The sequence below is a fragment of the Saccoglossus kowalevskii genome, chromosome 2 (assembly GCF_978046115.1).
Source record: "Saccoglossus kowalevskii chromosome 2, keSacKowa6.1, whole genome shotgun sequence".
In the NCBI taxonomy this organism is placed as follows: Eukaryota; Metazoa; Hemichordata; class Enteropneusta; family Harrimaniidae; genus Saccoglossus; species Saccoglossus kowalevskii.
Genome location: NC_140642.1, coordinates 33,975,694 through 34,000,467, shown reverse-complemented (window position 1 = coordinate 34,000,467; position 24,774 = coordinate 33,975,694). Strand labels below are relative to the sequence as shown.

At 36.2% G+C, this 24,774-nt stretch overlaps 1 protein-coding gene across 1 annotated transcript in view; it reads left to right on the top strand.

Moving 5' to 3' along the window:
- Window positions 1-9,332: 9,332 nt before the first annotated feature.
- The window catches only part of LOC144356224 (gamma-aminobutyric acid type B receptor subunit 2-like), a 29,760-nt gene continuing 14,318 nt past the window's right edge, over window positions 9,333-24,774 (top strand). The window contains exons 1-7 of the mRNA XM_085505793.1: window positions 9,333-9,390; window positions 11,258-11,436; window positions 14,553-14,690; window positions 15,019-15,189; window positions 16,778-16,879; window positions 17,367-17,426; window positions 17,882-18,061. Of these exons, the coding sequence (XP_085361919.1) occupies window positions 9,333-9,390; window positions 11,258-11,436; window positions 14,553-14,690; window positions 15,019-15,189; window positions 16,778-16,879; window positions 17,367-17,426; window positions 17,882-18,061 (888 nt within the window). The remainder of the gene's footprint in view (window positions 9,391-11,257; window positions 11,437-14,552; window positions 14,691-15,018; window positions 15,190-16,777; window positions 16,880-17,366; window positions 17,427-17,881; window positions 18,062-24,774) is intronic.

Here is a 24,774-nt window from a genome sequence, read left to right as displayed (position 1 = left end):
ATATTTATCATGGTAATTACAGAGGGGCAATCTTTTACTGTCAGACCACTACAAAACGAAATTTGGTCCGTACTCATTTCAATATAGGAAGTTTCATCTTCATTAACCCCAAAATACTGACGTCACCTTCGTGCGCCCGTTCTTTGTTGTATTATTGTCGAAATGCTGAGGTTTATCACCTAAATCATAAGGGAGGGGCATAGGCATGACTATCACCTTATACACCTTGAATATGTCGTTTTTTATTGTAATGGGGATCCTAACCTTTATGTACACATTATTGTCTGTAGGCCGAAATGTCACTCTCGCATTATGGTAATAATAATAATTCAAATTTGTATATGCTATATCAAAATTAGGATTTTCCTTCGTACTTTCTTCCGCACCGCCCTTAAAGCATCCCCTAACACCTTCGGTTCGACCAACTGCAAAGGTAACCTTTCTTGTAATAACACGTCAATTGAACCCATCCTACGTTGTGTCTCCCTTTCAAGTAATTGTAATGCTTGCAGCCGTTGAACAGCATATCGAAACATTAAATGTGTGGATCGTCGTTCATAATTTAATTCTTTTTCTAACGCCTTTTGATTGAGTTCCATGTTGTTTAAACGTTCTCTCCATTGCGATAAATCAGATACGATTGAATAAATGGCCTCATGATTTTCCTTAATCCCATTCAAAGCATTTCCTATTCTCTTATTCATCGTGAAAACATATGAATTTAAATCATCTTCGTATGCAACAATTTGATCTGTCATAACTTCGGTGGAACTTTCCAATGCCGCCACATGTCGTCTCAAAATATTTACGCCGTTCGACGTGGCCGTTCCAAATACAGATTTCGATACCTTCCCTACAAAGTCTAATAATCCCCTCTTCTGTCGTTCATCGCCTAAATCTTTTCTCTCTATCTTCGGAAATAACACACGAATCGCCCGCTCATCCCTTGAAATGTGATACATATAAAACTTATTCTGTTGCTCAATTAATTTCAAAATTTCCCTGTATTCCTCACAAAACTTCGGAATGAGGTGAACTGTTACGTTTGAACATAATGACCCGTTCACACTCATCGTAGGAATATCTAAATAAGGTATTGCGAACGTATGATGCCAGTAAGTTAAACTGTTATCGATGTCCGCTATTCGTTCAAACAATACTCCATAATTGGGGCGCAGAACATAATCTCTCGTCTGCACAGACGGTTTCCATTGTACGACCAGTAATACACTAATAAATATCAACGCTATTCCCATCTTGACATCAATTTCTTAGGAGACGCACTATAAATTAGTAATGGAATGAAAAGAAAGGGGTATGTCACATGATAAATGATAAATCCGCGGTCATTTCTCAATTGGCGTGATCGAATGGTAGCATTAAGTACCCACCTAAAACGTTTCCTATGTTCTCATCAAAATGTCCGCGGCGTCACCGCCCGGCGTCTTCATGAAGGTGTGACCCACAACACCAAACCCGTACGTAGTTAAAGTGCGGGTATCACACCACTACTTAGCGCCGCCCACTCTCCTTGTAACTTAATCATGGGTTTTATCATGGATTCTCTCCACGCTTCTTGAGAAATGATCTCGTATGAATGAATTCGTTAAGTATTATTGTTAGTAATGAATGACGTGCGTCCCAGGGTCTAAATAACATTCGTCTTGTCACACACTAATCTCTTTTTAATATACTTCTAAACTATTAATTAACTTCTTCTGCCTTCTTTTATTCGCCTTTGTCGACCCCATGAGGGGTATCGGATGGTTTTCTGAAAATAATCTCGCTTGTTCGTTTAAATTTTCATAACATTCCCAAGAAATTTGATCTTTTGGGTAACCCACCCATTTAAAGAGATACTCCTTCCTACCATTCCTCAGCCTTCCCTTAATAATTTTTTCGATACCAAAATATCCGCTATTCTTACTGTTCATCTCTGTGTCTCTGGGCCCTTCAGAATCATTTTCCCCTTCAGGTATATCATCTAAATTAGGAACATTTTCTTCAGGAATTCTCGTTTGAGTGGGTGGGGGTTCATTTTGCATTTCCGTATCCTCCCCATCAGTATTCACAACTTCAAATTCAGAGGTTTCCCTAATTATATTCTCGTCATTTTGTTCTTCACGTAAGGTCCTGTGTTTTAATCTATTCACATGCACTATATTTTTAAATATTTTTCCATCACATACGCGTTGCAATCGTAAGTTCACGGGAGATACTTTTTCAAACGTGTGATATGGCCCGTACCACCGATGTTCTAATTTTTTACTCAACCCCGACGTTGCTTTGGGTGTGTACAAATAAACAATATCCCGACTTGGAAAGTACTCTCCTTCACTCACCGGTCAAAATAATATTTCATTCTTCCTTGATTAGCTTCAATGCATTTCAAAGCAGTCTCATGGGTAACTTTTAATTTTTCTTTCAGTAATTCCGCATAATCTCGGGGTATTTTATTCTCTTGTTCTGGTTCTAACAATACTGTATCTATTGGCAACGTCGCCCGTCTCCCATATGTTAAGTAAAACGGTGTTTCTTGAATCGTTTCCTGTTTAGTTACTCTATACGCAAATAACGCGGCCGGTATAAATACATCCCAATCTTCCTGTCTAGAGTCGCAAAACATACTTAATATTTGAATTAATGTCTGATTAAAACGTTCCGTATTCGCGTTACATTGTGGGTTATATGGCGTCGTGTTTGCTTTTCTGATTCCAAACATTTGGCAGGTCGCTCTGATTACTTCTGACAAGAAATGTTGACCCCTGTCTGATAAGAGACATCTTGGTACTCCGTACCTGCATATTATTTCATCAAATAGAATTCTTGCTGTTGTTCGAGCATTCATATTTTCCGTCGCAAAAGCTTCAGCCCATTTCGTGAAATAATCAGTAAATACGATAATATACCGATTTCCCGCTCGAGTTTTATGCATGGGTCCAATAAAATCAACTCCGACCCTATGCCAAGGGGCTGCTATTTTTAACGGTATTAAGGGGGCCTTGGGGCGTAGTTTAGGAGATTTCCTAGTAGGGCAATCTACACACGTAGACACCCAACTGTGGATTTCAGAAGCCATTTTTGGCCAATAATAACGCTGTCTGATTGAAGCATAGGTTTTTGCAAACCCAAAATGACCCGCCGTCACTTCATTGTGAAATTGTTCTAAAACGCGATTTCTTAATTTATGTGGAATGACTAACTGTTTTACACAATCCTACTCTTTACTAAATTTACTCTTGGGGAACCAGAGGTGATATAATTTTTCATTTTCCATAACATATTCGTCTCTAGTATATGCTAATATTCGCGCCTTGCGCGGTTCAGGCGGTAGGGTCCCGTTTATTAAATAATTTATTATTTGGCTTATTTCTGGGTCGGCTCGTTGCATTTCGCTAACATTACACCAGCCTGTGTCTGCAGGCGTTCCACCGACCATATTCCTCTCGCAATTTACGTCTACTGGTCTTTCATTATTAATTTCCGGTTGGGCTTTATCAGTTATTAAGGATATTATTCCAATTAAATCATCATCTTCCTCTAATTCTGTAGGTGTTTGGGGCCCCTCATAGGTACGTCTAGACAATGCATCCGCGTTTTGGTGAATCTTACCGGGCCTATGTATGACTTCAAAATCATACTGTTGTAGCGCGATGACCCACCTTCCGATTCGGCCCTTAGGCCTTACTAACCCGAATATATACTTTAAACTTGAATAATCCGTTATTACCTTGAACTTTGTGTGCCTTAAATACGGGTCAAAATGTTTAATACCTACCACTACGGGCAAAGCCTCTAATTGTGTTATAGGATAATTACGCTCTGCTGGGGTTAACGCCCGTCCGCCATATACAATAACTCTCTCACGTCCATCCTGCAATTGCGATAAAGTAAACCCGATGGCTTGCCCAGAGGCGTCACAACTTAATATAAATGGTTTCTCGAAATCGGGGTATGCCAATATAGGTGGATTTGTTAGCGCCTCTTTCAGCTGTTCGAATGCCCATTGACATTCTTCCGTCCATTCAAACGTTATATTTTTGCTAGTCATCGCGTTCAAAGGCCTCGCTATCTTCCCATATTGGAACACTAACTTTTTATAATAATTACAATACCTAAGAATCCTCTCAAACTTCTTACGTCACGTGGAACGGGGAAATCCCTTATAGCTGCACATTTATCTGGATCTGCTCTGATACCGTCCTTACTTAATAAATGGCCTAAATACTTTACTTCCTTACACGCAAATTTACATTTCGATAACTTTCAATAAGTTTTAAGTTAGCCTTTCTTAACCTTCAAAATATTTGATTTAGATCCTCCAAATGTTTCTCCAAAGTATCGGAAAACACGATTATATCATCTAGATAAACTAAACAACTCTTCCAATTTAATCCTCTAAGCACAATATTCATGAGCCGTTGAAATGAACTCCCAGCGACTCCGATTGGACATCGGTTAAATTGATAATTCCCAGCATGGGTCGTAAATGTAGTGAGTTCACAACTATCTGGATGTAGGTCTAATTGGAAATATCCACTTTTTAAATCAAGCGTCGAAAAATATTTGGGTTTGGCTATTCCTAAGGAGTCAAAACAATCTACAATTAAGGGTAATGGATATGGCTCTAGTTTCGTGATTGCATTTAGCTTCCTATAGTCGACACAGAATCTGTAAGTATCCCGAGGTTTCGTAACCAAGACAACCGGAAAACTCCATTCTGAGACAGAAGGGGAAATTATATCTTCACACAACATATCATTAATTTGTATTTCAATTTCCGACCTTTTTTGAGGAGTAACTCTGTATGGTCGACAACTAATTGGGTCGGGGTCGCCCATCAATCTTATTTCATGTTGTATTATTTTCGTGTGGCCCATATGGCCGGCAATCTCTGCAAATACATCTCCATTCATATTTAAGAATTTCTTTAATGTTTCTTTTTGTTCAGAGTCTAAATCAGCCCCTGTCATGTCAACATTAAAAGGGTTTACAGTTTCACTAGGGTAATCATCATACTTATACACATTCAAATTTAAGGGTTCTCTCTCTAAGCCAACGTCAATTATGCCAGTATCTGGGGTCAAACATTGTATCATTCCAACCCTAATGCCTCGAGGAATTTGAATTTCTGTGTCTAATGGATTCATTATTCTAATTGGCACCTTATTCTTATGTATTTCAAAAATGCCTTTTGCAGTCAATAACCCGTACTTAGATAAATTATTCACGCACCTATTCTCTGCAATCACGCCATTTGAATAATGTGACCGATAATGTGACAAGTTATAATTTGCTGTGTCTTGGGATGAATCGTGATATCACCCTGTGTCCATATTGGTGACCTTGGTCTCAAGTGAAACTTTCAGGCTGAGAAATCAATAACTGCTTTATGTTCCGCAAGGAAATCTGTTCCAATTATCACATTACTTTTCATATAGTCAACAATGTGAAAAGGAATGGTCACTTTTTGATCCGCTATTTCTGTCTTGATATAGACTCGACCTCTGAGCGGAACTATTTGACCGTTCACAGTACGCGCTGAACTTCGAAGGGGGGGGGGGATATATTTTACGATTTCTCAAGCTTGGAAAATTTTTCATGAAACTTTTTGAAATAACTGAAATCTCTGCTCCCGTGTCTACCAATGCCCAAACATATCTATTATCTATTCCCACCTTAATTAAACTGCTACTATATATATCGGTTGACATTGAACACAAAAGAGGGCTTTCTACCATTTTCTTTTCATGGCTAGTTGGTCTATTTTCCCGCCCTTCCTAAAATAGACTTTTTGGGTTTAAATTGCCCCCCTGTTTTTCGTTGTCACACTTTCTAGCAATATGGCCTTTTGCCCCACAACTATAACAAAATTATATCTCTCAAATCCCTTTTTCGTGCCCCTCCCCGACATTCTTTTGCAACATGACCTCTTTTGCCACAATTATAACAATTACCACTGGAATGATTTTCACGGCTGTAACAGCCGGCTGCAGAATGACTCTGCTTATTACAAATGCCACAAATCGGAATTGTATTGAATTTCCTACCCTGGTAAGTTAGACTTGTTGCCCCAATCTGGCCCTCATCCAATCTGGGTCCCTGGAACTGCGGCGGGTTGTATACGTACTGCGGTCGATGTTGTTGTAATAATTGTTTAGTTTTCTGTGCTAACCTTTCCACACTGAGTTCAATCGCTGATAAATCTGCGCCATTATTTTTCTTCTCTTCTTGCATATGACAAACTATTTCACTCAGTCGGGCCCTTCGTCGCGCTTCACTGATGCACAATCACCTGACTCTTGATGTCATTCCGTAGCCCGGCGCGAAAATAACGTAATTGTTCTTCGAGCGTCTTACGAAGTCGAGCACAACGCGACTTGATATTTGCTGCGTAATCTTCTACAGATTCGTCGGCTCCCTGTTTTCACTCAGACAGTTCTTGTTCAAGCACCCAGTCTAAATCAGCGTTCTCAAAATATGCAATGAAGGCTGCCGTCAAAGCTTCATAATCATCTCTCCCTTGGGCTGGCAATTCATTTACCCACATCTCGGCCGGACCGGTCATCAGCATCCTGAAACCTGCAGCCTTTCTATCATTCGGTAGTTGGTTAAAGTCTGCATATGCATTGAATTTCTGTAACCAATTTGTTGCATTCTTTGATTGTTTAGCTTTAAACGGAGCCGGGACAATCCGCATGTTGACAGGTGTTGGACAATTTTGCAGACCTTCGACAGCTTTCTTTATCTCTTCTACTGCCTGTTGTGTCATTCTCTGATCTCCAGCAATAGCTTGTGTCATTTGTCCAAGATGTTCTGTCAAAACCCCACGGATTCCTTCCATTATGTGTGTTCTTTGTCTTGTTATCATACAGTTTTCACAAGATGTCTTTTTTTGTGTTAAACACAGTGCCCAAGGGTTATCCACCACGTGTGATAGGTATTTTTGATGTTTGAAAATCTTTCACTTAGGTAATCGGGATTCGATTGTTCCCCATGCTGGACTCACAAAAAAATACGCACAAGCTCCATTCATGTCCATCCGCTTCCCCGCTTGTCCCCAGCTTTCCCCCGGAACAGCTTCAAATCGCTCTTTATTACTTGTCACTCATTAGCCAATTACAATACAGTATAAGAGACTTCAAAGCCTTGCCTTCAAACAAACAGCCAATCACATGAAAGTTTTACACATCATAATCAATTGATTAATCGTCATTCTATTAAGAAAACTACTATCATATTGTCAACGTCAATTTATATTTATGGGTTTAATAGTCTTGCAATAACATTCCACAAAGACACCGCATAAGTTTGAAATCGCAAACACCAAGTTTTTGGTTACGACAACCGTACCGTGTAATCTTAAAAAGTTGCAAACTCATGAGATGTCTCGGCTGATTTCGACTAGTTCGCCATCTGGCCTCATCATTAACCTTTATCAGTAGATGTCATGGCAACCACTATTAAGCTGACTGGCCACGTCATTTAACCCCTACCAGTAAATGCCATGGCAACCACCATTAAGCTGAAATATAAATCATGATAGTGCGTGACAAGAAGAGACGTCAATCAGTCTTAAACGTTCATTGGCATGAGATAATTCCAGGTAAAGCCACGCAAAATTAAGCTGATTTAAAGTTCCTTTCATGTACAGACTTTATACAGTAACAATTCAGGAACATTTCATAATATATAGAGTAGTCACTAATTCAAACAGGTTCGAATACTAACAGATAAATGGACCACTGAACGCGTTTCCAGGGGAATTTCTAATATTTTAAAAATATATCAGCTGCTTTGTTACAAACAACATTTGCAGAGAAATGAGCTACGATACATTTTTCATACATCTTAAAGCGCGGTAGTCGTCGCGCTGCGCATGTGCGACATTTGTGTTGATAAACATTGATTTTCCCACAATCCAATGCGCTATTCAAATGGAAATCACAAGTATGAGGTTTGACCTTGGCGCGACTTGCACTGATTACCACCGGTGACTCCTTGATACCTTCGAATAACATGAAAATTACCTAATTAAAGCTTGGAAACGTCTCAGTTCGCAAAGTAGCCATCTTTGTTTATATGAGACCCATATATCTCGCACATACGCAGCGCGACGACTACCGCGCTTTAAACTTTACTGGGACGACATGTACAGTATTAAAATAAGATTAGTTATGTCACGGTTTGTGGTTCCACTGAATTATATAATATCGAAATAATGTTTTGGATGGAGTGTCTTTCAAGGTAAGTTCAAGCTAGGATAATAGTGCTTGAATTATCAATGAACGATTCCGGGAACGGTCACTGTAATTAGAACTTATATGAAGATAATACCCTTGCAGACATTTAAGCTTTTAATAAGAAAAAGACATGATTGCTTCAGCCATGCTACGTTTAGTAATTGGAGGGGTTTAATGGAACAACTACAGCTTATAATTGAAGGCTGTCGATGATATGAGCACGACCATTAAACTATATTAAAATCAAATCATACTAACTAAATCGAAACTGTTGTGTTCATGAGTGAGGCGAAATTATATAGAATGGTATGCTACATTTTTTATTGATACCGTTAACCCACGGTATAGGTGTCGTCATAACATACGTCTTTATTTTGAAGGTGGGCCAGAAACAGTGAAAATACCAGCGAGTATAATTTCATTATTTGGTTTGCTATATTTGTGTGATTTTACTGGAAGGCTGCAGGCTCCTGTTCAAAAGATCTAACCTTCCGAAAACCGACGTAGTGTACACAACTGTCTGTTTAGACAATTATACGTATTTTGTGCATTTATTGTTCTACTTTAATTTTGAGAAAATTGTCAAAAAGGGAGATAGAATAGTATTTGGATAAGTATGAGCAAATATGAGTATACTCATGCAGTAACCATGAAATGTTTTTTTTATACAATAACCGTTTAGGTCTTGTTGATAAGAAACTAATTTGGTTCTCTATTTAAAACATGTACACAGCAAAACGATATAACAGAACAGTAAAGCTGAACACAAAATCACAGATGTTGATAGCCGACATAATTTGCATTTGTACGTCACATAGAAACCACTTCTTATTGATTACTTTTCCTGTTGGAAGCAAAAGTAAAGATCATGAATGGTAAAGCAGACCTAACCAGCCTAAAGAAATTGATATCTAAATTTCTATTTATTTCATACTGAAACAAATTATAATATTGAGAAACATGATATTCACATAAATGGGCGTTGCTATAGTTACATATGCATGACATGCGCACGGGATATAATGTAACATCCGTATATAGATGTATACACCTTCTCCTTGTCACTATTATATTACAGCAAAGAAGACGATGGAGAACTGCAAGTGGTGTCTATGCTTTGTCATTATCACAGTATATGGGCACACAGGTATGTTTTTAATGTAAGATATTTTTTATCCCCCGTGCAGAAACATTGAAAAATGTATTGAACTTAAAAAAATAATATTGCGTACTCTAACGTACCACTTATCTGACTATATCTTGTATTTAAAGCCAAACAAAATAATTTAGGCTGCGTCACATGTATCGGCTACAATATCAAAAAAAAGAAATTGCACAAAATAGTCAAACGAGGCACATTAGCGCGATTGAAGTTTTTAAAATAGTATAGTATTATGTCGTTGTATGTGATTTGTTATTGCATTTTATTTTCAAAATCATAAAGTTCTGTTCATATAATTCTACTGAATATGTTTTCAAAAAATAGCAATTGTTCTTGTGTCGTGTAAGCAATGACTGTCCAGACCATAACAAAATCATATTTATTTATTTATTTATTTAAAATGCAAATACGGAAAAAAAACACACATTATGTTTTACTTTTTCAGTAACATTGGTGCAACATAAAAATTGCTTTAACATACACATGTTCAAATTAATACACTATATCCAGCATTTGAACATGTAAAAACCATCTATATTAACATTCCTTCAGCTTATTATAAAAGTTAACATAGCCTAATTTGAGGTAATCGTTACAAAGTATTGCCTATTGATAACAAGGCGTGACATAACCATGTTTCTTTCACTAAACATGTGGGGCATTGTCAAATACATCATTCATCATACAATTATAAATTAAACTAAAGAAATGGGCCTACATCATTGATTCAGAGAAAGATAGACGACTGAGAACACTACAGTGCAGTTGCACACCTGCTTTTAAAAGTGTGTTTATGTCGTTCTAGCAATATGGCAAACTGTGTGTTTATTAGCTGATATCGTGTGTCCTGTAGTGTGTTGTGTGCATTATTGTTTCACCACGGTATTTAGGCCATTGCATTGACATATGATTGGGGAGGATGAACGGTTGAGCACACAGCATGACGAATTGTTGCCCTGCAAACGAACATTTACGGCTGCTTGTATCATCCATTGTAACTATGGAAATTGTTTACACGTGATTACGATGCTTCTGTACGTGTTTGGTGGTTGTTTATTGGTATTATATTGTATCATTCTTATTTAATTCTGGAAATAACTTTAAAACACCAACAAATCAAACTAAAAGTTCTACTCGCAACAGTAATCAAATAAACTGGACCCTGAAATTATAGCTACATCGAACGGTGGCACGAATTAGTACTCGCATTTAGAATTGTGTATAGTCTTGCTAACAACAACATTGATATATTTGAAGGGCGGTGGTCGTCACGCCGCGTTCTGTTCGATATGGGACTCATAGCGACGTACACAACGCGTGCAAAATAAACTGTTTATTTACATTGAATTCGAACACGCGTTGCGCGACGACCACTGCCTTTCAAAAATATAAAAAAGTGCCGTACGACCAATTACGTTTATAGGCGGTTCACGATCGAGTCACTGCTGACGCAAATCAATTTTTTGACTGGTTTCCATAATTTTTGGATAAAAATAATTTTCTCGTGCATCTCTTTTGAATCATTGTGTTTTTTGTCCGTAGCGCAAACGATAATATAATATAAATTACAGTCATATACAAACATATAAACATAATCCACGGGGTTTGATTCCTATTGCAACATTACCGGTCTATTGGAAACATGAAACATTAAACCGAATTAAAATAAACAGGGATACGGTTATCAATGACACTGATTACCAAATATTTCCTAATCTATACTTTGTTACACTACAAAGAAAACCTTTTGAATGTAATGCAATTGCTTTCATCATTTTGGTAAACTGTCTGAAGAAAGTTGTATAATTATAGCTTTGATGTGAAATTATTTGTATTTTTGATGTAATTGCAGGTGTAAAGAGCGAGGCCGAGACAACGCTCCACATCAGCGGTTTTTTTGCATTAACAGGGAAACATTCATCTTGGGCCATGGGGTTGTTGCCGGCCACATTGTTAGCCGTGGAACATATTAATCAACGTCCATATATTTTACCAGGCTATCAATTAGAACTGGTCGTCAACGACACAGTAGTAAGTCATACATGTTTCTCACACACATTCCCGTTATATCTGAATATTTCAAAAAATATAAAAGACGGATACTGGGTCTCTGATTAAAAAGGAAGGTGGAAATTTCAATAACGAAAAATAAACTATTCGGATTACTTTGGCAGCTTAGACATGATTTATTTAATTTTGTCCGGTAAAATTCCAGTTTCATATTAATATCAGGGGGTAATTCTCTCCACGGGGTTCTCCACACGTGCCAGGGGGAACCTCGTCTCGTCTCTCTATCGCGTCCCCTTGAGGTACGGGATCGGGGAAGTCGTTGAAGCTTTACAGTCAAATAAGACACACACAGCGAAATACGTTTCAGCTCTCGTCTTAGTCGGTCAATCGAGCACTCTATCAGACACAGCGCCCTGGGGAAAAAATCCCCAAGACTATCGCAAGGCTGACCCAAGACTCTCTTAGACTGCGTCAACACTTGCCCCAAGGCTCTCCAGGACTGGACTCGACTGCGTCTCTCGTGGTGTACTCGCCCAGACCAACTCAAACTCTCTTTATTCATTTTCAAAACTCTTACCAATTACAAAACAGTAGAAAGACTCTAGGGCGTAACCTTCAATCATAAAGCCAATCACACTAAGTACTGATTACGTCATATTTTTTGATTAATCGTTCACTACATTAATAACTACGAATACCAACTGTCAGAATTAATAGTCAGAATAGCGACGGTTATTTGTAATTAGTTCCAAATCACTGAGTCGAGTTCCGTCCAAAACTTCAAATAGGCCTAAACGATGACAGACATAACACAGCAATTCAGCTAATAATCAACTAATTAAGTCGGTCAACAGATACGCGAAAACTAATTCATGACACTATTAATATGCATGCGAGAAATAAATATCATATTTCGTTTTTCTTTCTTCCGAAAAGATGACATATAGGAAAAAAAACTTGGTTTAACAAGTCATTGATTGCACACGAAATATCAAAACAAAAACACACACGGGTTATATAAAGCAATATAAAACACGATATTAAAGACGGCACAGCATACGGAAACGTCTCCGATTGTGAAAACAAACATGAGTGTCCTGTATGGTTTAGTTTGTTCCATAATAAATTTATTCCACGAACAAAAAAAGTCATTCGCAATGTCCCACGGCCAAGTTTATTGAAAATATATGCACAGCTTTTGGTATATGTCTAGTAATTTATTGTGGATATCTTTATTGCAAACTAATTATTAAATGTAACAATCACTATCTTTAACACAACAGGGAACGTAATATAACCAGTATATAAAGACGATGCGTTTAAACAATGCGTTTAAATTGCACAGACAGTGAACGTTGACCCGACGCCACCCAAATTCAAACTTTATCAAACCAGATACTTATCTTCCTGAAAAATGTTGCGATTGCGATATTCATAGGACGCGACATTGTTCATTTCGACTTTTTATGATTATTCACAGAGAAATCATTTATAATTGTCCTATAAATTTGAAAGGGAGGATCAGAATGGCTAATTAATCTCACACTAATTAATGTAAATACTTTACGTCGAATATTGATCTTGTAATATAGTCCATCTTCGAACGTCGAACTGAGAATCCCGCGAGCCGTGGTGGCTTGATGCGGCACGCTAAGATGATGAAAATTCAACCACAAACGTTTATTACACTACACATATTACTCGACCAAGCAAAAGCTTCCAACCATTTTGCCGACAATACAACTTCAGAATTCTGGAACACAAACGATAGAACAGGTGGACACTTTTATGTCTTATCACTAAAATGTTAGTTTTGTTCAAACGAGCAGAATAATTATGTCCCACACATCTACATAATATAAACAAATCTCCTTTGATGTTCACAACCTCATACAAATTCTGAGGTGGAGATATTGAGATGACAATCTGTGATTAGCCTTATCCCACAATGTATATGCGGTATAAGGACAATTTGATCATGTAAAGTGAATATTGAATTTCTATACTCCATTTTGACATTGAGAATATTATAATACTATCGAATAATTTTGAAATTTTTTATCGCCTGTTTTCTGTGTATGATTTGTATTTTCCGATTCGCTTATTTGTACCATAACTTGCACGAGGTGGGTGCGCGAGTCCATATATTAAAAACCATGTGCTAGAAAAGAACATGCATCGTCAGCTATATGTGTCAAATGTCAGCGATTCTGTAACGTGCCTGGAGATATTTAGGGGTTTATTACACGACAAGAAAGTCGTGATATCATGTTGTATTTAGCAGTGATCTTGGCTTTTTGACAGTTGATGGGGGAACCGTGATATTGCATACATTCAATTTGAATGAAGTCGTGTTGTTCTTAATAATGACGTTTATTAAGAACGATTTTGGAAAGTGTTTAATTGGTCTCAAGCAAAACTGTATATACATCGATAGCCATCGATAGTGTGATACATCGATAGTTTGATACATCGATAGTTTGTGGGATTAATTCAGATATTCCGTCTGCGTAAAAACGGGTACAACGTTATAACGTTTGCAATCTTAAATTTCCGAACTGCCGTTTTTTTTCTGTTGATAAATTTAAATAAATATATCAACTGCCGTTTATTACTCGCCATGTAGACGAAATATACAGTCGTTTATGATTGAAGGTGATAGTATAATGATAGATGCTACTTTCTTTCATCCAAACTATTACAACAATGGTTTTCTAGAGAATGACTAGGTTTAACATTTACAACAGATGTTTGCCGAATATAATAAGGTTGTGGTTAAACACGTAACACCAATGTTTTCAGATTATATCATAGTAAATTGTCTGATGTAGACGTCGGGTTTCTGTCATAAATCATTTGAATAATACCTTTTTATGATGAATACCGAGTTTCACAAGTTAAAACAGAATGTTGTCACAGGGTGCTAGTTGAGCTGAGTTAAATTTCAAATTGTTCATTTTTTTCGAATCACCTATTGATTGTAAACTTTGGGTTCCACTTATCAACCTCTTACTTATTTGAATAATAACTGTAATACAATGTCTTTATAATTTAGTTGTAGTTATATTATGCCCTTGAAATCATTAAATCTATGGAGCAGTTGGACATTTTATTCCCACTTTTCTATTTTCTTCTAGGGTGACGGTGGTAAGGCAATTCGTGAACTGATACATCATATTGAAAAACCACCCACTAAGTTAATGATAATTGGGTCAGCAAGGTCAATTGAAAATATCGTCTTAGCAGAAACAGCAAAGTGGTGGAATTTAGTGCAAGTAAGTATTATACGACTATTTTTATGCCATATACATGTAGACCAGAATCCAACTGAATACATATATAATGCATTGTGACTAATCATGTCAATCGATTTGAAAATAATCAAGGCGTTAAACATAAACACAAAGCACAACGAATGTAAGTAATTTTTCCATTAACAACCGGCAATTAACTGTTCGTCTGACCAATATTCCATTCATTTTACCTGTCGTGTTTCTCCATTTCAATAAATAAATATAATAAACATTGAAATAATTTCCTCGTCCACGACTTATAATAATGGAATATAATACAGTATAACACTCTGTTTCTACATATCTTCAGGTTGGTTACACGGCAACATATCCGGATCTATCTGATCGGGAGCGATTTCCTCTCTTTTTTCGCACTCGCATGGCACAAACCGCATTTACGGATGCACGTATACGTCTAATGGAAGAGTTTGGTTGGGATCGCGTAGCAGTTTTACACCAGGATATGCAGAAATTCAATACAGTACGTGTGTTTTCTCATCGACATTTGAAAATATAATAAACTTGTCTGCCAGACAATGGAGGGACTTAATACGAAATTCCAATTAAATATCGTCTCCCCTTACATCTATTATTAGTATTATGCTCACAAGAAATGAAACGCACACTTATACGGACATACAATTATCTATTCCATAGTTGGAGATCATAAAATAACAAAACATTTTAGGGGCCTTACATAAGAAAATTGATCCACAGTTTGTTTGATGAACGTGAATTTAAACACTTCTACTGTAAGAGAATAAAGCATTTTCGTTGTCATATAAATGGCTCGACGCAAGTTGTACATTTTCTAGCTTTTTTATTGTACACTTTGTGCGAACTTTTAAACGAGGTTTGATAGGTACCACATCAATGGATTATTTCAGTTAATACAATTAAAACTGCACTTCTGGTTTATTGAAATCGCGTAAAAAGAATGATTCGTATCATTGATACATACAAGTAGAAACAGCGTCTTCAGTTACAAATTTAAGCACTAATCGCAAGACGTTTGTTGAAACCCTAGAAAATATGTCAGTCATTGCACAATACATCTGTCACAGCTGGTAGCTTACAAAATAAGTTAGTTATTACAAGATTCACGAGTAACATGGAGTTCTTTAGAAAAGATGTCAGTCATTAGACAATGGATCAATCACATGGGATTTTTTTAGACACAATTGCAGTTAATACGTAATGCATCGGCGACATGCGAGTTCTATGAAAACATTTTAGTCATTACACATTTCACCGGTCTGCTTAGAAAAAATGTAATAGGTCTGTCACGTAGGATCGCTTAGAACATATGTCATTACACAATGCATCCGTCGTATGAGATTTCTTAGACAATTTGTCGTAATAAGGAACAAAGATTGTAAGGAATACGTCAGCCATCACACAGTACATCTGTCACAACGAACTCCCCAGAAAATATGTCCGTCATTACATAATGCATTCGCGACACAAAATTTCTTAGACAATATATCAGTAATTACGTAATGCAACCGTCACATTAGATTATTTAGATTATTTAGAGAATTAATCATATTGCATCTATGACAGAATTTCTTCAGTCATTAAACAATGCATCCTTCACAATAGATTCTTTCAAAATATGTGTCATGGAAATTCCTAGAGAGTATATCAATCACTAAACAATGCATCAAGTATATTTAATACGTTTCGAAAATATGTCATGTGTTGATCACGTCCAATTGATTGGCAAATAGTTATATTACACAATACATCAGTTGCATCTTAATCTTTACAAAATAGTTCAGTCATTACCACAGACAGACCGTTAGTTTCGTCAGGAACAAAGGCTGCACGTTTTAGAGGCGTTTGTGTCAGGTGCACGAAGGCGTGGGAGTGTATCGGCGACAATAGGTAATGGACAATCATAAAATGACTAAAAAGCAACTTAGACTTTTCGCTAAATATAAGATACAATATACTTGAGATTTAAATGTCTTCATTCTCGTAACATAAAGTGTTAGTTAAAGAAAATGTCAAAGACAAATATGTCATGTTGATGAATAAACATAACTAAAATTTCTTGCAATACACAGGGTGCTCAATCATTGGTAGGTGCTATTGAATCTAGTAATATGACACTTGTTACTGTTGAAACATACACAGAATCACAGAAGGAGGCACTAAAGCGACTTAAGGTATGTTTTCTGTACGTTGAGATAATTTGGAATGAATGAAGAATCTTGAATGACAATAGTGTATTTAAAGTTTAGTATGATCCACGATATTGATTTGAACTTAGATCACATAATACCAAATCTTTATCTCATGACATAAGTGTATTGACAATGTACTATGTAAAATCACTAGGCAGATTTTTTCTGTCGATGTCTTCGATTTCCGAAATGTTATTACTAGTATTTATATATGGTAGGATGTTGATGTCAGGAGCCGTTGTCAAGGCCCGAGTTCCATTGAAAAGGAAAAGAATCAAATATACTGATAGGGGCATCTACAACGTAATGTATTCTCATTGACTGAATTGGAAGCTAGTGTGATTCACGCTAGAAGATTGTTAACGTGTTGCGGATATGCGATAATTAATTCGGCTTGAGGGACATTAATTAAATGAAAGCCACATGGTGTACTGATGACTAATTCCATTTCCCCATTTATTTACTTCAGGACTTAGATGCGAGGATTATATTTGCATTTGGATATGGCAGGTCATCGTTTTATTGCGAGGTAAAGACCAATTATACTGTCGGATTGTCTATGTTTCGTAATTACCGCAGCCGAAAAGGTTATTTTTTGCTGGTGTGCGTTAGTTTGTCTGTGCGCTTGATCACTAAAAAAACAATAGATGGACTCTCATAAAGAACAGGCTCTAAATGTTGGTTGCTATGCGAGGAAGGTTGCCATGGAAATATTTTTTTACATTTACAAAACAGTAATGAATGGGCGGGTCATAAGTGATTGATCTTGTAACAGGGACGACCAATTTCATTTGGGCAGATGTGAGGATCAAGTTGCCATTGAAATGACATTCTTTGAAATATTTTTTTATTTATAGTTCAAAATGGGTGTTCACCCAGGCTAACTTACTGATTCGTTGTATGAGTAAACTATTCGAGCTATTAGGGATAAATAATGTGCACCCCTTCTAATTATATTAATTATATAAAACGTGTTTATTCTAGGCTTACAAACTAGGCATGCACGGCCCACGCTATGTCTTTATATGGCCATCGCCTGGACCAACTACATACGATGACTTCAAAGATTGTACTGGGGAGGAGATCATGGAAGCTGCTAACGGCGAGATTTCAATTCAACAGGCAGACATAAGAGATGACGACGTAAAAACTGTATCTGAAACAGTAAGTAGACACAAGGAGACACAAATGGTCATGCCCCACCCTCTCAAAACCCGGTCGTTTTTGTAATTGCAAGCTGTATGGTCACAAATTTGAGACGCATCAGGTGTGAGTAAATCGTCATCAATTAAGTGGGGTTCTGATCCACTAAAATTATTTGACGGTGTAGCCGAAATCTGTATTGTTCTGGTCTTGAACATAAAACAAATAACAGGATGCTGCTGGCTGGACTATACTTACTCCACACATGATTAAATAAAACGTTTCTCGCTTATCCAGCTCTACACATGAATGTGCGTTTTCTTTTTTGCGTTAAACATATTTTCCAGAGATTGCGTTAAACATATTATTCAGGGATCGTTCAAACAATTTGGCAAATATATGTAGAATATACCACCACTGTGATGAAAGGATTTTTCTAAATTATATCGTGGTTTTTGAGGCATATTTTTTCTTATAAAATATTATCGAGATTTCCAACTGTTGTCAAACTTTGCATGAGAAAAAAAACTTTTACTTGGAGAAAATGTAAAAAATATAAGTTAGAATTTATAGACACTGATTTGCATATTGTATAGCTAGATTCACTAGATATACGATATACTTAGACACTGGTTTTTATCAGATAGGATGGTATGTTGGTGGACAGTGTAATACTTTCTTATTTATTTATTTATTTTGTTAGTTCTATTTCCAAACGAAGAATACAAGAAAACCTATAGTGAAAAGAGAAAAGAAAACATTAGTCTTGTGAGACACTGAACAAAATTTTAAGAATATTAGACAAATTAATGTCGAAGATTAATAATCATATTTCATATCAGGGGCGGATACAGGATTTATTTATGGGGGGGGGTATCGCCAGACTAAGTTAATGATTTTTATTATACTATACAAAAACAAATTGAATACATCTTTCAATTGGGGGGGGGGGGGTCCGGACCCCAAGAACCCCTCCCCTAGATCCGCCACTGCATATGCTAAGAGACCATCTACTCCTACATTTGATTTTTCCTTAATTTTAAGGAAAAGTCAAGACAATCGACATAATGCTCCCAGATGAAAGAGCTCCACAAATGTAGGAGAATGCAATTTACAGGTCTTTTATATCACTTTTCATTCTCTAGATAATCAATTTTTCATCAATATTATGTAGTACGCCATCTCGATGTTGCAGCAAAGGATTGTGGGTAAAGTGTGACATCATATCCTCTGTCGTGAAAAACTAAGAAAATGCTTTCATCTATAACCCGAGAAATACAGTAGCGAATCAGTTCACATTTCCGGTGTGCATATTACTCATGTATGTAATTATAATAATGGAAATTAGAATAACATGGAGTTCTTTAGAAAAGATGTCAGTCATTGCACAATACATCTGTCACAGCTGGTAGCTTACAAAATAAGTTAGTTATTACAAGATTCACGAGTAACATGGAGTTCTTTAGAAAAGATGTCAGTCATTAGACAATGGATCAATCACATGGGATTTTTTTAGACACAATTGCAGTTAATACGTAATGCATCGGCGACATGCGAGTTCTATGAAAACATTTTAGTCATTACACATTTCACCGGTCTGCTTAGAAAAAATGTAATAGGTCTGTCACGTAGGATCGCTTAGAACATATGTCATTACACAATGCATCCGTCGTATGAGATTTCTTAGACAATTTGTCGTAATAAGGAACAAAGATTGTAAGGAATACGTCAGCCATCACACAGTACATCTGTCACAACGAACTCCCCAGAAAATATGTCCGTCATTACATAATGCATTCGCGACACAAAATTTCTTAGACAATATATCAGTAATTACGTAATGCAACCGTCACATTAGATTATTTAGATTATTTAGAGAATTAATCATATTGCATCTATGACAGAATTTCTTCAGTCATTAAACAATGCATCCTTCACAATAGATTCTTTCAAAATATGTGTCATGGAAATTCCTAGAGAGTATATCAATCACTAAACAATGCATCAAGTATATTTAATACGTTTCGAAAATATGTCATGTGTTGATCACGTCCAATTGATTGGCAAATAGTTATATTACACAATACATCAGTTGCATCTTAATCTTTACAAAATAGTTCAGTCATTACCACAGACAGACCGTTAGTTTCGTCAGGAACAAAGGCTGCACGTTTTAGAGGCGTTTGTGTCAGGTGCACGAAGGCGTGGGAGTGTATCGGCGACAATAGGTAATGGACAATCATAAAATGACTAAAAAGCAACTTAGACTTTTCGCTAAATATAAGATACAATATACTTGAGATTTAAATGTCTTCATTCTCGTAACATAAAGTGTTAGTTAAAGAAAATGTCAAAGACAAATATGTCATGTTGATGAATAAACATAACTAAAATTTCTTGCAATACACAGGGTGCTCAATCATTGGTAGGTGCTATTGAATCTAGTAATATGACACTTGTTACTGTTGAAACATACACAGAATCACAGAAGGAGGCACTAAAGCGACTTAAGGTATGTTTTCTGTACGTTGAGATAATTTGGAATGAATGAAGAATCTTGAATGACAATAGTGTATTTAAAGTTTAGTATGATCCACGATATTGATTTGAACTTAGATCACATAATACCAAATCTTTATCTCATGACATAAGTGTATTGACAATGTACTATGTAAAATCACTAGGCAGATTTTTTCTGTCGATGTCTTCGATTTCCGAAATGTTATTACTAGTATTTATATATGGTAGGATGTTGATGTCAGGAGCCGTTGTCAAGGCCCGAGTTCCATTGAAAAGGAAAAGAATCAAATATACTGATAGGGGCATCTACAACGTAATGTATTCTCATTGACTGAATTGGAAGCTAGTGTGATTCACGCTAGAAGATTGTTAACGTGTTGCGGATATGCGATAATTAATTCGGCTTGAGGGACATTAATTAAATGAAAGCCACATGGTGTACTGATGACTAATTCCATTTCCCCATTTATTTACTTCAGGACTTAGATGCGAGGATTATATTTGCATTTGGATATGGCAGGTCATCGTTTTATTGCGAGGTAAAGACCAATTATACTGTCGGATTGTCTATGTTTCGTAATTACCGCAGCCGAAAAGGTTATTTTTTGCTGGTGTGCGTTAGTTTGTCTGTGCGCTTGATCACTAAAAAAACAATAGATGGACTCTCATAAAGAACAGGCTCTAAATGTTGGTTGCTATGCGAGGAAGGTTGCCATGGAAATATTTTTTTACATTTACAAAACAGTAATGAATGGGCGGGTCATAAGTGATTGATCTTGTAACAGGGACGACCAATTTCATTTGGGCAGATGTGAGGATCAAGTTGCCATTGAAATGACATTCTTTGAAATATTTTTTTATTTATAGTTCAAAATGGGTGTTCACCCAGGCTAACTTACTGATTCGTTGTATGAGTAAACTATTCGAGCTATTAGGGATAAATAATGTGCACCCCTTCTAATTATATTAATTATATAAAACGTGTTTATTCTAGGCTTACAAACTAGGCATGCACGGCCCACGCTATGTCTTTATATGGCCATCGCCTGGACCAACTACATACGATGACTTCAAAGATTGTACTGGGGAGGAGATCATGGAAGCTGCTAACGGCGAGATTTCAATTCAACAGGCAGACATAAGAGATGACGACGTAAAAACTGTATCTGAAACAGTAAGTAGACACAAGGAGACACAAATGGTCATGCCCCACCCTCTCAAAACCCGGTCGTTTTTGTAATTGCAAGCTGTATGGTCACAAATTTGAGACGCATCAGGTGTGAGTAAATCGTCATCAATTAAGTGGGGTTCTGATCCACTAAAATTATTTGACGGTGTAGCCGAAATCTGTATTGTTCTGGTCTTGAACATAAAACAAATAACAGGATGCTGCTGGCTGGACTATACTTACTCCACACATGATTAAATAAAACGTTTCTCGCTTATCCAGCTCTACACATGAATGTGCGTTTTCTTTTTTGCGTTAAACATATTTTCCAGAGATTGCGTTAAACATATTATTCAGGGATCGTTCAAACAATTTGGCAAATATATGTAGAATATACCACCACTGTGATGAAAGGATTTTTCTAAATTATATCGTGGTTTTTGAGGCATATTTTTTCTTATAAAATATTATCGAGATTTCCAACTGTTGTCAAACTTTGCATGAGAAAAAAAACTTTTACTTGGAGAAAATGTAAAAAATATAAGTTAGAATTTATAGACACTGATTTGCATATTGTATAGCTAGATTCACTAGATATACGATATACTTAGACACTGGTTTTTATCAGATAGGATGGTATGTTGGTGGACAGTGTAATACTTTCTTATTTATTTATTTATTTTGTTAGTTCTATTTCCAAACGAAGAATACAAGAAAACCTATAGTGAAAAGAGAAAAGAAAACATTAGTCTTGTGAGACACTGAACAAAATTTTAAGAATATTAGACAAATTAATGTCGAAGATTAATAATCATATTTCATATCAGGGGCGGATACAGGATTTATTTATGGGGGGGGGGTATCGCCAGACTAAGTTAATGATTTTTATTATACTATACAAAAACAAATTGAATACATCTTTCAATTGGGGGGGGGGGGTCCGGACCCCAAGAACCCCTCCCCTAGATCCGCCACTGCATATGCTAAGAGACCATCTACTCCTACATTTGATTTTTCCTTAATTTTAAGGAAAAGTCAAGACAATCGACATAATGCTCCCAGATGAAAGAGCTCCACAAATGTAGGAGAATGCAATTTACAGGTCTTTTATATCACTTTTCATTCTCTAGATAATCAATTTTTCATCAATATTATGTAGTACGCCATCTCGATGTTGCAGCAAAGGATTGTGGGTAAAGTGTGACATCATATCCTCTGTCGTGAAAAACTAAGAAAATGCTTTCATCTATAACCCGAGAAATACAGTAGCGAATCAGTTCACATTTCCGGTGTGCATATTACTCATGTATGTAATTATAATAATGGAAATTAGAATAACATGGAGTTCTTTAGAAAATATGTCAGTCATTGCACAATACATCTGTCACAGCTGGTAGCTTACAAAATAAGTTAGTTATTACAAGATTCACGAGTAACATGGAGTTCTTTAGAAAAGATGTCAGTCATTAGACAATGAATCAATCACATGGGATTTTTTTAGACACAATTGCAGTTAATACGTAATGCATCGGCGACATGCGAGTTCTATGAAAACATTTTAGTCATTACACATTTCACCGGTCTGCTTAGAAAAAATGTAATAGGTCTGTCACGTAGGATCGCTTAGAACATATGTCATTACACAATGCATCCGTCGCATGGGATGTTTTAGACAATTTGTCGTAATAAGGAACAAAAATTGTAAGGAATACATAGATAGTGAAGATATTGCTAAAAATGCAAAATGAATAAAAATGTTGGTCTTTAAAAATAAAATGAAACTTTTTTGTCCCCTTTGCATATAGTCTACATAGTTATATATCACCTGTACAAGCTACTCGCATTAATAAATTGTGTGAAATATATGAAAAATTGAGCATTTGGTAGAAAATGCATATTTTCAGTTCTGTTGCCATGACAACTATTTTATACGCATGTTTGACACCGGTACATATATGCTATCATGTTCTAAACTTTCAACCAATTTGAATTTAAACTTTTTAAGTTATAGGTGAAATCATTTTCACCATTTTAACAACAGTGGATATGATGTCATACTTTACCCATAATACTTTGCTGAAGAATCAAGATGGTTGACTACATAAACTGATGAAAAGTTGAATAAATAGAGAAGGAAAAGTGTTATAAAAAACTGGAAATTGCATTTTCTTACATTTGCCAAGCCCTTTCATCTGGGAATATAATGTTGTGAGCATTGTCTTTTCCTTATTAATACCAGTGTTGGGTATAGTGTTAATAAATTGAATTAATTTCCTGTTTGAATGACCACGCCCATATTTTCGAAACTACGTCCACTTTTGTGAAACCACGCCAAAATTGTAACTCGATGTTGTCCGTAAATTCCCAATTCTATCCTTCTACTCGCATTGGCGGTGACACCAGTTACCCTCAATGAACCGCCATTTTGTTCAATTTGTGGGGTTGAACAAAAGCCGTGTCGAGTCTTTCACCTAATCTTTAAGTTGAAAACACGTTTAAAATTCTTTTTTATAGGTATTTATTTTTGCCACTATACTGTTTTAACTAATTAACCTCCAAAGCTCAAAACAATCAATGTGGAATTATCTAGTTGCAAATGTTGCTTGTGTGTTGAACCTTGGAGGCATGTGATTTAATATTGTGTTCGTACATGTTATTAGAAAAATATTCTTGAAAGGCATATTGAGCTGAGACTGTCTACAAATAAAGATTGATCATGGCATGCAGTTTTTAAACTCCGATAAATGATATTATGAATACATTTTAATTCAACAAAAATAAAAGAAATAAGTAAAATAACATTCCATATTTGACATTAATTTGTCCAATATTCGTTGAATAACTCTTAATTAAAGTTCGAGTTACAGCATTTGAAAGGTAAACAAAACAAAAAATATATGTTGCCTGTACCTCGAAGTTTGGTTAACTGTTATATATAAAGTTCGAGTTACTTAATGTGGACGTTCAACAAAAAACAAAATGTATATTGCCCGTAACTCGAAGTTCTGTTAACTGTTAATTGAACATCGAGTTACAATTTCGGCGT